Genomic DNA, 13,754 nt, shown 5'->3' on the forward strand with positions numbered 1-13,754 from the left:
AACCAGGCAACCAAAGAAATTTTAGTCAAAGAAGAATGACTACATGTAAAAACACACAAATATGAAAAGACTTGCAACTCTACATTTTCAAAAATTGTCTGAGGTGTCTTGTTAAAAAAAGAAGTCTTGTTGGGAAAAAAAAAGCCGTATCTTTATAAGCCTCAGAGAAATAATTTGCTATAGTTCCAAAGTTAAAAGCCTTAGAGATAAGAGAGAATACAGAAAAAGAGATCAATTCCAAGACAGAATAAAAAAAATGGATAGTTACCAGATTTTTGTTACATTGAAATTTAGCATCTTAAAAATCATTTTAACAGAGTACATTTCATAATAAATATATGAATGAGACTGAGCTGACTCCACAGTCTCCTTTTAATGACATTTATCCTCTCACTGGCCAAATTTGGGACATAATGAGCATCAAGAAGAATACACATAAGTGATTATAAAGTATTAAATGAGTAAAAATCCATGAATTCACCATGATCGTTTAAAGAGAGAAAGGGAAAAAATAAGGAAAGTTCCTTTTTGTATAACGTCACCCAATAAAAGTAGAAGGAAAGATATTTAGAAAACCACCATGTTTCATCCCCAAGGCAATAACTGATTCAGGCAAGGATCAGCAAAGTAAACTCAAGCCATTAAGTTGAAAGTTATGAAGAATAGGATATCCACACTGTACCAAAGAATCACTCACAAGTACTAACCATCTGCAAAGAGGGAAAACAAAACCTTTACAGTGGAGAAAGCTCTGCTCACTAACTTGACCAAGGGATCACTCTTAAATTCAGTAATAGTAGGTAACCTGATATTCTGTTTCTTGATGTGAAGCAATAAAAGTGCACAAGGTCACTAGTGAAATTTTCTTTCTAAGAATGTTTAACCTGAATCCAATCAAGCCCTCACAGTTTACAGGAAATAGAGGGACTAGAAGATGTTAAAAAAAAAAAAAAAAAAAACATAAAGAAACAACCAAGTCCAGAATGGGGCCCTTCTACAAGACAACTGTGCTGACTTAAACAACCAAATGTCATTGTAAAAAAATATGGAGAGGCTATTCTAAGACCCTGACGCTGGGAAAGACTGAAGGCAGGAGAAGGGACAACAGAGGATGAGATGGTTGGATGGCATCACCGACTCAATCAACGTGAGTTTGAGGAAACTCCAGATGGTGAAGGGCAGGGAAGCCTGGTGTTCTGCAGTCCATGGAGCTGCAAAGAGTCGGACACGACTGAGCAACTGAACAACAACAAATTCTAAGACTAGCTATCGGAGAAGGCAATGGAAAGCCACTCCAGTACTCTTGCCTAGAAAATCCCATGGATGGAGGAGCCTGGTAGGCTGCAGTCCATGGGGTCGCTATGGGTTGGACACAACTGAGTGACTTCACTTTCACACATTGGAGAAGGAAATGGCAACCCACTCCAGTGTTCTTGCCTGGAGAATCCCAGGGACGGGGGAGCCTGGTAGGCTTCCGTCTATGGGGTCACACAGAGTCGGACACGACTGAAGTGACTTAGCAGCAGCAGGGATCTATAACCAAATGCAGAGTCTAACTGACTGAATCCTGGTTGGAGGGAGCAGTGAAGCTGCTATTTAAAAATCTTGAAGCATACTGGAAAGTTATTGAATAGAGATTAAACATTTGATATTAAGAATTATTGTCGATTTTCCTTAGCTGTGATCATGGTGTTGTAGTTATACAGGAGAATTGCCTTGTTCTTAGGAAATACCTGGTTTTTATAAATGAAACATCATGATGCCTGAAATTTACTCTAAAATAATGTAGTAGTGTAGTAGGGAGAGGGAAGATTACCAAAATCTGTCTTCAACCCACAAAACCAGCAATATGGTTTAATCTAATATATTCATATAGAGTGTTAAAGCATGCATGGCAAAATGTTAACAGTTGTTGAATCTAGGTGGTGGCTACACAGGTGTATATTGTACTATCCTTTCAACTTTTCCATTTTGAACATTTTTCATACTTAGAAATTGGGGGAGAGAGGAGGTTTTCACAGAAATTTTTTCCTTAGAAGAGCTCTATTAAACGTACCTTCAATTTTAAAGAAGCACCTTAACCATTCTCAACAAGTGAATTGCTTGTCCTCATATGTTTACGTACCATCCATTCAAATACTCTTAAAATCTGCCTTAATTATTGTAAATAATATTTCAAATGCTAGAATAGGCCTAATATAAATCCCACAATAATCAGCACAAGATTCATAGGTGTAAACATCTGGTTTTATACCCAAATAACAAACTTAACAGCAGGAAAACAAATCGTTTATTACAGCATATAATGTGTTATATTAAATTTACACAAAGATATATAAAAACACATACTGTTTATATCATACAGTCATTTAACATCAATAGGAATATCAAAACAAACACTACTCATGCACAAAACATGCATATATTGGTATAAAAAGCAATTTTACACAATACTGTTTACCAAAAAAATTTTTTTTAAAAAAAGCCCTTCCAAGACAGGGTCAGTGGTCCAATCTGGACTGGATTGCACTAATATATGTTTGGGCTAATGTTTAGATGGCACAGTGCTCTGTGAGCAGTTCTGAGCTTGGAGCCGCACCCAAGAATTATTTTATTAGCAGTGAATTTCTCTGCACCCAATGATGAAAAGTTATACCAAAGGCAAGTCTCCAAGGGAGGAATGGTTGGATCTGCTGTAAATTACAGAAGGGGGAAAAAGGCATCAATGTTGGGTAAATGGCCCTAGAAGGGGTTACTGTAACCAGGGCCTAGGCACCAAGGGTGGCAAAGGTTTTAGCGAATCCTTTTAAGGTATTACCAGCCTCCCTACCCAGATCACGTTTCTGGATGTAGGGTGTGGTCTTCAAGTTCTGAGTCCAGTAAACCTAACAGTTCTGAGAAGAAAACAGAATGGGGCTACATCTGAAAAAAGCAGAATATATAAAAAAATGACAGAAAACCATGACTGCCCCTTGTATCTGCTTCACACAACTGTATGTGATACCCCCAACAGGAAACCCTTATGGCGACGCTGCCCTGAAGAACCAAAGAAGCAAATGTATGTCCTCAAATGCCAGCCACCTGACCTCCAGATCAAAAGGTCTCATCCACTTAACACCTGAACATCAAAACCTGTGCCTTCACAGATGCTCAGACCATTTCAAAGAAAAATCATCTGATACCACAAAATTCACTCACTGTTACCACCATTAGAAACTCAATATTCACTTCTAACCAGCAAAAAAAAACATTCTTTACCTTCCATTAAAGGCACTAGTGTCCAAACGTGACGAAGATGAGACAAACATTCCCCTTGGTTTGCTCGTAAGCAAAGGAAAGCACTCGGTGAAACTATTACACACGAAAAAGGAAGACACCACCGACTGGGGGGAACTAGAAAGCCCCACTCTCTCCACGGAGGATGTCCTCAGACGGTCGTCATCAGCTTCAAAGAGCCCGACCGAAAGCGGAGGATCTTCTTCTTGAGGTTGTGTGAGGCCTTAATCTTGACGAAGGTTTTGGTGGGGTTGTGGCGAAGGTCGGGGGCCGGGACAGGCTGCAGGGGCAGCGTCTGCACGAACTGGGACCAGATCAAGCCCCCGCTCTCCTCCGAGTCGCTGGTGCTCGTGCTGTCGCCCACGAAGTCGCCCTCGCTCACGCTGGACTCGCTGTCGCCGAAGCAGTTGGTGGTGTAGTTGCTGCGCTCGTCCTCGCTGGTGTCCAGCACGGTGGAGTGGAACAGGGACTCGCACTCGGCCGAGTACTCGGAGTCGCTGGCCGCGTACGCGTAGGGGCTGGCGTAAGGCCCGGCCGCAAACAGCGCCGCGGGCTCCCGCCGGCCGCGCCGCGCGCGCCGCAGCGCCTCCTCGTACGACACCTCGGCGGCCGACCGCCACCGCCGCGAGTCGGTGCGCTTGTGCTTGGGCTTGGCCACCACCGCCTCCCGGCCGTGGCCGTGGCCGTGCGCCCGGCTCCCCGCGCGGGGGCCCGCCCCCAGCGGCCGGCTGGGGAGCCCCGCGTCGGGCTGGCCGCCCCCGCCCCGCCGCGCCCTAGCCGGGGCTCGCCGCAGTTTCCTATTTGTATCCGTGTCGTCGGGGAACCGACACTTCTTGCCGGCCGCCCGGGCCTTCTCCCTCACGGCGGGCAGAGCACTTTCCAGCCCGTGGGCGGCCGACGCCCGGTGCTTCACGGCGGAGCCCCTCGGGGCGGCGGCGGGGCGCGCAGCCCGGGGCGGCCTGACCCCCGGCGGCGGCGCCAGGACGGGCGGCGCCTTCCCCAGGGGCCCTTCCTCCAGGCTCTGGGAAGAGGAGCCTTCGCTTCTGAAATCCAGGGCCGGCCGCTCTTCCGCCGGGAAGGTGGGGGGCAGCAGGGCTGAGGCGGCGGCAGGGGGCGCCAGAGTGCCTGCCTGCGGGCTGTTTTTCTGTGGCACCTTTTTCAGTGGCTGGACCACTTTGTTCTCTTGCAGCGGGGCGAGGGCCCTCCCAGGGCTCTCTTTCGGAGAGGCAGCTGGGATCTGCCCGCTTTCCTTAGAGGACTCCCCTGTCCCAGCGGGGGGACACCTCGCATGTTCCTGGGAGACGGGCTTGGCGTTTTTGGGCAGATGCTTACCTGGAAGTTCGGTAGCAGTGCCTGGAGAACAGCCTTCAGGCGCGGGCAACCTCTTGCTTTCCAGAGGTTCTGGCTTTGATTCTTTTGACCACTGTTTTGGTGGGGAGAAGGCCCCATTGTCCAAAGAAGGGATGCCTGCGGAGGGCAGAGGCACCTGTTTCGAATTCTTAAGGTTCCCACTGTTGCCCTGTGAGACGCCCCCAGTCACTCTGACACAAACGCTCCCATTCCTCAGAAGCCCCTTCGTGGGGTCAGCGTTCACACTGGTCCTCGGTTTGTTGGTCCTTACTGGGTGGGTTTTTTTCTGGACCAGGCTCAGAATGTAACCATCCATCTTCTTGCTGGATGAAGGATGGGGAGCAGACCACAAACTGCTTGGAGATGGCAAGTTAGTGTCTGTCTTGATGGTGTCCAGCTCAGATCCCGCACAAACGTCGTTGGCATGGTTACCAAGCCGCTCCTCTTCCCTCAGGGGGTTGCCGGTCAGGCAAAGGAGGAACATTGGGCTCTGCACAGCCACGGCATGAAGTGGACTGGGGTAGCGATACACATCATTCCCATTTTTAGACACCAGATCGCACTGGTACTTGGGATTCACATCTGCAATGACAGCAAGGGAATTAGATTGTGGTGTGGAGGGGGAACAGTCAACTGCCCTTGAGGCCTGGTCTTCACAATGGCCTTCTTTATATTCCAGCCATCCTATGAGATCAAAAACATTTAAAGGTACACTCTGAAGAAATGAACTGGTCAGCACCAGCTGAAGACAAATTTATGAAGACAAATTCAGGGGTAGTGAGAGAATAACAAAGAATCAACAAATACTCGACAAGCTACTCTTTCACCTATAGTTCATACTACTGGATGAGGAAAAAAATAATCAACAAAGGAATTTTTAACAGGATATAAACTCTGAATGAAAAATATTCAGCCATTAAAAATGCTTTCAAACTATTGAATAATATATGGAAAACACATTAAAGTGGAGTGAAAATCATAATTTTATAATTTTATTAAGACTGGATATAGTCAAAGAAAAAAGTCTGAAATGAAGCATGCGAAGATGCTAATAGTAGCATCTCAAAGTGGTGGGAAAGCAAGCAATGGTACTTTCTTCTTTTTCTATTTTCTAACTTTTCAATAAAAATATATGTACTGCATTAATAACTGGAAAAATAAACGTTTTTTGAGCCATTCTCTGGGCCACTTTTCCTTCTGTTTTCTATTCCTGGTTTCCCTTTAAATACTTGAGATTAACTATACTTTCATGGGCTTTCTCCTCATTTTGAACTTTTTTTTAGACCTAATTCTTAATGATATGTGTTTGAATATAACTGTCAATTGAAAGGTCAGGGAAACTTATCTAATTTCAATCAAGACTAAATTTAAATAATAGTCACCTTATGTTTTTAATAGTGATACTAAAAAATAAAGCACAATATTTTATGAAGGAATTTTTGATGAGGCTTTAAAAGATTGAGGAGTAGTACTGATGAATACAATTTCCACATCTCAAAAACACAGATGCCAAAATACAATGAAATCAAGCTTTCTTGCTTAATTAGATTATTCTGATCTCTTATCCTGGTATATATTTTAAGTATCAAATCCTCTGAGTGACTTTTAGTTACAGAAGATCAAAGTTTTTGTCCCTATTTAATTTGCTTTCCATTATAATTATATTTATTCACTCTAATATTGAAATCCTACTATGTGCTAGATTCTATGTTAATTGTTTAAAGGAAAGCCCTGTGAATTTCAATGATTATTAGCAGTCTGGGTGGCAGGGCCAGTCTAAACCCAGAAATGATACTCATTTGTAAACAAAGTTCATAATAAAATAAATGTGTCATGTCCCCAATTCCACTTCCACTCCCAATAAAGAGTTTGTTGTAAGAAGGGGAAATCTCTCTAGCTAATGTCTGTGACCATTCTTCCTCACTACCCCAAGGCCTATCCTTATCTTACTTAAAGCCACATTTAGCTACATGACACCTCTCACCCCTATTCCCTCTTTTCTAGAGTTAAGGAACAAGACAGACATCCCAGCCCCCAAAGGCCAACCCAACTGTCTCAATTATGAGAAGATGTGACATTTGGGATAGAGAAGTCTGTCCTTAAGGAAAAACTATATCAAAGTACCTTTAATGGGTTTATAAAATTTCCCTCTGAAACCAAATCTGCAGAATGAAAGGCAGCAATTACCAATGAACTTGAGACCCAGACACTCTAGATAACACAGATCTGTGCTTCCCCAAATGACTGCTGCTAACAACATACACTACAGAGACACCAGCTGATTAGTAACCTCAGTTGTTTGGTGTTATGTTTGCATTGCCTAGACCTCAGAAATTCAGCCTATAGCTAAGTGGACAATACATAAAACCAAGGGTATAGTGACTTGTGCCAGAACCTATCGCCTCCTCTAATCTCTGTATTTTCTCTGCTCTTCTGAGGAATCACACTAAATCAGAACTAAGGAAGATGTCCGAAATTTCAGCAACAACTCTGCCATTCAGCAAATGAGGAGCCTCTGACAAAAGGCATGTAAAACCAAATTCCTCCTGTTTGATGAGAAGGTTGAACACAACACTTTCTGAATTCCCTTAGTGTGGTAGAAAAACAACGATCTGGCAGTTAGTCCTAACCTTGAATCCTGCCTCTGCAACTCACTCGCTATGTATAGTCTTAAGCAACTTACCAAACTTAACCTCACCAGGCCTCTATTTTCTGATACATAAAATGGTTTCTGACAACACTTGCACCTTGCAGAACTGTATGGAGGATTCAAAGCAGAGAAATGTATGCAGAGCATACAACAGTGTGTGAGACACATAGTGGAAATGGAGAAACTCTTCCAGAACCAACAATGGCATGATTCTCTCTAGAGATCACTGCAATAATAGCCCAAAATGGGGGAAATGGTCGAGGGGATCTAACCCCATCCACCCGCTAAAAGAAAAGAGAGCTGACATCATGCAAGGCATTCTGGAGAACACCGAGGGGCCACTGCCACCAGAAGAGCCAAGCAGCTCTTAAGCAGACTGACATATATTTTACTTGATGTAAGCTTTGGTGGTAGTGGTTTAGTCACTAACCACTAGTCATGTCCAACTCCTATGATTCCATGGACTGTAGCCTGCCAGGCTCTTCTGTCCATGGGGTCTCCCAGGCAAGAATACTGGAGTGGGTTGCCATATCCTTCTCCAGGGGATCTTCCTGATCCAGGAATCAAACCTGGGTCTCCTGCATTGCAGGAGGATTCTTCACCGACTGAGTTACCAGGGAAGTCTTAACTTTAAATGATTAAAGGAAGAAGAAAGCAGAGATCTAAAGTAATCTTGAAAAGAAAATGCAAACAAGTTAACAGCAAAGATTCAGAAACAGAGCTCAAAATCTATAATATTGGGACAGGATTTCTAAAGATAAGCTATCTTGCTACCATCAGGATATAAAGCCAGGTAACACCCAAAAAGGATTGGGAATAGCGGTGATCTTGATTCTAGATGCAGCTATGACACTAAAGGCAAAAAGCAGATAAGTTCTCTGTCTTTTTCATCAGTAGAAGGGGCTGAAGCTAAACAACTTTTAAGGACCTTTGACCCCTTGCAATTAAAAATGTCTATCAATTCTGTAGATAAAGAAGTTGTGGTACATATACACAGTGGAAAATTACTCAACCATAAAAAGGAACTCATTTGAGTCAGTTCTAGGAAGGCAGATGAACCTACAGCCTGTTATACAGTGAAGTCAGAAAGAGAAAAACAAATATCATATATTAATGCATATATATGGAATCTAGAAAAATGGTACCGATGAACCTATTTGCAGGACAGGAATAGAGAAGCAGATATAGAGAACAGACTTTGGATACAGCAGGAAGGAGAGGGTGGAACCAATTGAGAGAGTAGCATTGAAACATATATATTACCATATGTAAAACAGATAGCTAATGGGAAATTTCTATATAACACAGGGAGCTCAATGCAGTGCTCTGTGACAACTTAGAAGGGTGGGATGTGTGCAGTTGGGGTAGGTTCAAGAGAGAGGGGACATATGTATGTTTATGCCTGATTCAAATTGTTGTATGACAGAAGACAAGACAATGCTGTAAAGCAATTATCCTCCAATTAAAAATAAGTTTTTAAAATGTCAGTTCTGAAAAGTCTTACCTGCAGATTTGGGGCAACCATCTGAAACAGTCAAGGTTGCCTCCAAGGGGCTGCAGAAGCAGGTGCTGGAATGACAACTGGATAAGCACTCACTGAAGACCGAGTTTGAGGAATTGGACAGGGATCCTGAAGCCCCATCACTCAGTTCATAAAACCCTACAAATCAAAACATCATTTGAAATTGAGATCATGTCAAGCAAAAACACACATCTGTTCTTAAAAGGAAAAGGGATAATCATGTACAAAAGAGAGAAAAGAGAGACTATTGAGGGAGGGATGGCAATTGTGGTTCATGAGATATAGTGTCTTGACTTTAGGGTTTCGTTTCCAGCAATCCTCAGAAAAAGGCAAAGAGCCCATAACTATGAGTACGTTTCAAAGCTGAGAGTACTCTCACTCTCAAACTGACCTTCCTTCTTGACCCCACCTTTAAAGATGGGCAAGGAAAGGAACTCAGATCTGTCGGAATGTCAACTTTTTCACAAACATTGCAGAAAAAATAACCTGAAGAGAAAAACAAATCTATGTAAGGAGCCAAATGGTTTAAAAGGAAAAAAGAAAACTTTTGAAGTGGTCTCAGGAAGTTGAAGTGTGACTAATTTTCTAGCCCTGTTCTGACTTTCTCAAGTTTCAAAGAAGGATTGGGCTTCCAGAAATTTGCATAGAAGCTTTTATTTTTAAACTCAGGGGACTTCAGTCAGATGAGTCTCATTATTAAAAATTTTGTTGTCTAATGAACTCATCTATGAAACAGCAGTAGACTCACAGAAATAAAAGAACAGACTTGTGGTTGCTGGGGAGTGGTGGGGAGGGATAGACTGGGAGTCTGGCATTGGCCGATACAAATCATTACACAGAAAATAGATGGCAATTTTCTCCCAATTAAAAATCAATTTAAAAAAAAGAAAATGGATAAACAACAAGATCCTACTGTACAGCACAGGAAACTATATCCTGTGATAAACCATAAGAGATAAGAATATATATACAAATAGCTGAATCATTTGTTGTACAGCAGAAATTAACACAACACTGTAAATCAACTGTATTTCAATAAATTTATTGCCTGATTTTGTTTCCCTGTCATGCAACTGAATAACAGACTTTTCCTGTTTTGTTTTGCTGTAGTCTCTCTGTACTGGAAACAAACTCCATTGTCCTTTACAGGTCTGGAATGCTAAGCAAAGGGGGCCGAGATAGAACTCATGACAGCAGAGCTTTTCCTTGTGCCCCCACACTCACCTGAGCTGGGGCGGCTGTCTGTCTCCAGGTGCTCTTCAGATGTCTTTTCCACATCCAGTCTCAAGTCACTTATCTGCTTGTCGAGTTCCTGCAACTGGTTCAACAAACCAGCGTCTCTTCTCCTCAGACAATTCTGATGAGGAACAAACAGAGAAAGGAAAAAAAAACCATTTTGGTGACAAAGAACTACAAAGTTGGCTCTAAGTATTCAAATTACCATCTGAAGAGTTCCCTAAATTTTCCAAAACCAAAATTTTACTGGATGACCTGAAGTAAAGAAAAACTTCAAGAATATGTCCTGTTTAATTCCACTTTCTCACATTTTGTGGTGATATAAAGTTTCTTCATAAAAACAAGACTTGCTTTTAGTTTCAGCTAATATATATACAAACTTACTTTTTATAGGTAGGGATATGAAAAACCCACTGAGATTTTTTTTAAAAAAACCTCTGTGTACAGCCAATTTATTACAAAACAGTGCTTCACAGTAGACGCTTTAATTTGAAGTCAGAGTGTAACAGATTTCCTACAATACACTATAATCTTACTTAGGTGAGATTTTCTGGCCAAATGTCCTGCAGAGTTTTGATTTCTCTTAGTCACTTTGTGGGGTTTAATCAGTCTTAGGGCCTTTGAAAGTGAGAAACTAATACTAATAGCCAGTGCCAAGTATAATGTGAGCTGGCAGAACCCAAAACCCTCAAGGGAAGGTCCATCAAGATTTGAACTCAACTTGGGTTTCCAAAGGTGACAGACCGTAGTGCTAAGTCACACCGCCACCTAGTGCTTCCTATCGCTGGGAAAGCAAAAAAGAAAAAGAAAACTCAAAGGCATCTGGTTCAAATCACAAATGCCAAGTCTACAAATGAAAACAGTACCACAAACACCAGTCAGTGGACGGGAATTCTCCTGACATGCTGGCTTGCTCCTCTCCAGGGAACAACGGGAAAAGCCACTCACAACTGGGAGAGTCACGCAAGACAAGAAGGTGCTATTGTAAAGACAATGCACACAATGTCAATGGCCAGGCACGACCAGCAACAATTGACTCAAATCAGTCTGCTACCAAAAACCACAGCAAAATGCCAAACCTGAGGTACCGCACATACCACTACTTCCACACAGCCTTACAAAACAGATGCATATGAGGATCTGTTCCTCCTGTCTGTCCTTGAACTTAAAAAGCTTGGACACATAACATGCTTGTTTGTTAGAACGAGTGTCTTCAGGAAAAAATGAACCAAACAAGTAAAATCACTTTGATGCTCAAAAAAAGAGACAAATCATCTGAAAAAAAGATAATACCAGAAAACACTTGACAACCACACGGCATCACTCTGTTAGCAGGAGAGACATTATCTAGTATGTGTCTAGTTTCAGATCGTATCACATGGTCAGATAAGGATTTTTTTTTTTTTTTCTGTTTTCAAAACTACATTTTTGAGGTCATGGAAACAAAGCTGTCGCCATTTCTCTGAGGCTGGGTCAAAGCTGTTCATCAATACATTAAGCGTCAAAGTTCTTTTTATTCCCTGTTAATGAAGACGGCAGAGAATATCTGAGATGCTGACACAAATCCAATATGATAAATGCTCCCTGAGAGGAGGTTTTCCCTTCCGCCCACCTCCACCTCAAGTCACAACGAGCCCTACGTATGGGGCACTTTCTCCAGCCAAATTTCCATCATGTGCATCTGTTTTAGCCGCCTTATACAAAGGGCTTCTATCTGAAATTAAGCAGCAGAGTAGGCAAAAGCTGGCAGGCTGGAGGGGGGGAGCCCAGGGAGGGGCAGGCAGGGCTCCCCGCGGCCGCTTCCGTGGAATAGTAAAATTCGGCACTGGACAGTCAATCGCGCCCCAAAGTCCCCTCCTCGGCTTTTGTCCCCTCTCGGCGGGAGGACCTGAAGCCAAGAAGCCCTCCAAAGAAATGCTATTTTAAATGAGGGCTTGCAAACCTTCAGGGAGAGGGCAGGCGTTCATCTAACTAGAGCGACTGGAGGTTCCGACCAGACGACTCCAAGAATCCCGAAGGCAGGGCCGGAGGAGAGAGCGGCCACCCTCTCCCGGGCAGTCGGCGCGGGGTCTCCGGCCCCTCACCTGACACAAAGCGGGCACACGCCGGGATCGCGTGGGCATCGGCAACCCACGCGCCCCCGGGGGCCCGCAGGAACCCAGGTCAGGGAAGGGCCGGGCGGGGGTTCCGGGAAGCCAGAGGGTTGCTCCTAGCCAGAGGCACCTACCACGGGCCACCTGCCCGACCCCCGGCCCGTCTGCAGGGACAACCATGCCCCCACCTCCGGGCACGACCTACCAATTGCTTCCGCAGCAGCAAGATGTTCTCCTCCAAGAACTTCTCCTCCAGGCGGTTGCGCTGCGCCGCCTCCCCTGGCAGCTCCCCGGCGCGGGCTGCAGCGGCCCCCGCGCCCCCCGTGCAGCGCAGGGCGCCCCGGACCAGCAGCTCCTGGCGCTGGCGCAGGTACTCCAGCTCCGCCAGCCCGGCCAGCGTGGCCTCCTGCCGCTCGCGGGTGCGCTGCCGCTCCGTGTCCGCCTCGCCCTTCTCCCGCCAGCGCCCCTCAGGCTCCGCCGTGCGCTGCTCTCCCCGGGCCGGCGCCGGCGGCTCCTGCTCCTTAGCCGTCCCGGTCGAACTCGGCTTCATGGCCCCCAACCCGGCCGCGCGCACCCGTCCCCGCAGCCGGGCCGCCCGGGCGGAGGAGCGGGCGCTAGGGCTGCAGCCTCGGGCTCATGCCTCGCGGCGGCAGGGCGCGGCGGCGGGGGCGGAGACCCGGCGCGCTCAGGACCCGCGCGCGGCCCCGGGCTGCAACCGTCCGGACCCCGGGCGGCGCCGTCCGCTATCGCCGCGCGTCCCTCGCCGCGGCCCCGCAGCTGATAACGCCCTGCCCGGCGCTACGTCACGCGCGGCGGCCAGGCGAACCCCCGCCCGGCGCCCGCCTCCCCGCGCCGGCCCCTCGGCTGCGAGGCCCGCTCCCCCTCGGCTTCCCCCTCCAGTGTCAGGAGCGCCGCTCGCGCTCGGCGCCGGCCTCCTGCTCTCCGGGCCCTCCCCGCTCCTCCCTCTCTCCTCCCCCGCTCTTCCCCGCGGGCCTCCTCGCCCCCTTTTCGGGTTTACGGCACCCAGTTTTTGTCTCGCTTCTTATTGGTTCTTTACAATCGCACAAAGCCAGGGGCGAGCACCCCGAGCCCCAGCATCCTGTTACAGCCGGCTTCGCTGGCAGGGTCCGCCGAGGGACGCAGCAGTTGGGCTCCCCAGAGAACTTTCTGAAACTCGACCGAGTTGCAGCCCACCATGTTAACCCTTTCCCCACACGTCCACTGTTCGTATCCACTCAGGCTGATTTAGGTTTCTTCCACCTTTCCAACCAAGGTACTGCGAGTGTACAAAAAGACTTTTTTTTGGATTTGGCTTTTGTGACTCCAAGTTGTAAAGGCAAGCGCTACAAGGCACTGTGCAGCGTTGTCCGAAAACTGTTGAACTCTTGGTTTTGTTGCTGTTGTTTTAATCTTTCCATGGAAGGCACTTAAAATTAGGCAGGAGGATGTCGCTGTACAGCCAGCGGTTGCATCAATTCTTTTACAAGCTCCGGGTTTAGGGGGTGCGCGTGCGCGTTTTGGTTTTTTTTTAAGAGTTTTTTATTGTTGTTATTTAGTCTGCAAGCACAGGAGCTCTGAAACCGGATTGCCTGAATTTGAATCCCCTTTCCTGCCAAGACTAGCTGCG

General features: G+C 45.9%; 1 protein-coding gene across 1 annotated transcript; it reads right to left on the bottom strand.

Moving 5' to 3' along the window:
• Positions 1-2,049: 2,049 nt before the first annotated feature.
• Positions 2,050-12,959, bottom strand: DACT1 (dishevelled binding antagonist of beta catenin 1). Its single transcript, XM_055436692.2, has 4 exons — positions 12,333-12,959; positions 10,023-10,155; positions 8,781-8,936; positions 2,050-5,208 (listed from the first exon to the last, which is right to left on the bottom strand). Exons 1-4 carry the CDS (start codon positions 12,675-12,677, stop codon positions 3,428-3,430), a joined length of 2,415 nt encoding a protein of 804 aa, XP_055292667.2. The 5' UTR covers positions 12,678-12,959; the 3' UTR covers positions 2,050-3,427.
• Between the last annotated feature and the right edge of the window lie 795 nt (positions 12,960-13,754).

Source organism: Moschus berezovskii, chromosome 9 (genome assembly GCF_049115385.1).
Source record: "Moschus berezovskii isolate FMDL1 chromosome 9, NW_MosBer_1.0, whole genome shotgun sequence".
In the NCBI taxonomy this organism is placed as follows: domain Eukaryota; kingdom Metazoa; phylum Chordata; class Mammalia; order Artiodactyla; family Moschidae; genus Moschus; species Moschus berezovskii.

What these genes read in the sequence shown, in the direction of transcription:
- DACT1 (XM_055436692.2), bottom strand. Translation starts at nt 12,677, where the DNA reads ATGAAGCCGAGTTCGACCGGGACGGCTAAGGAGCAGGAGCCGCCGGCG. An exon ending in AGACAGCCGCCCCAGCTCAG is followed by an intron (nt 8,937 to 10,022) that starts GTGAGTGTGGGG and finishes TTTGATTTGTAG; the next exon opens with GGTTTTATGAACTGAGTGAT. An exon ending in TGGTTGCCCCAAATCTGCAG is followed by an intron (nt 5,209 to 8,780) that starts GTAAGACTTTTC and finishes CTGTCATTGCAG; the next exon opens with ATGTGAATCCCAAGTACCAG.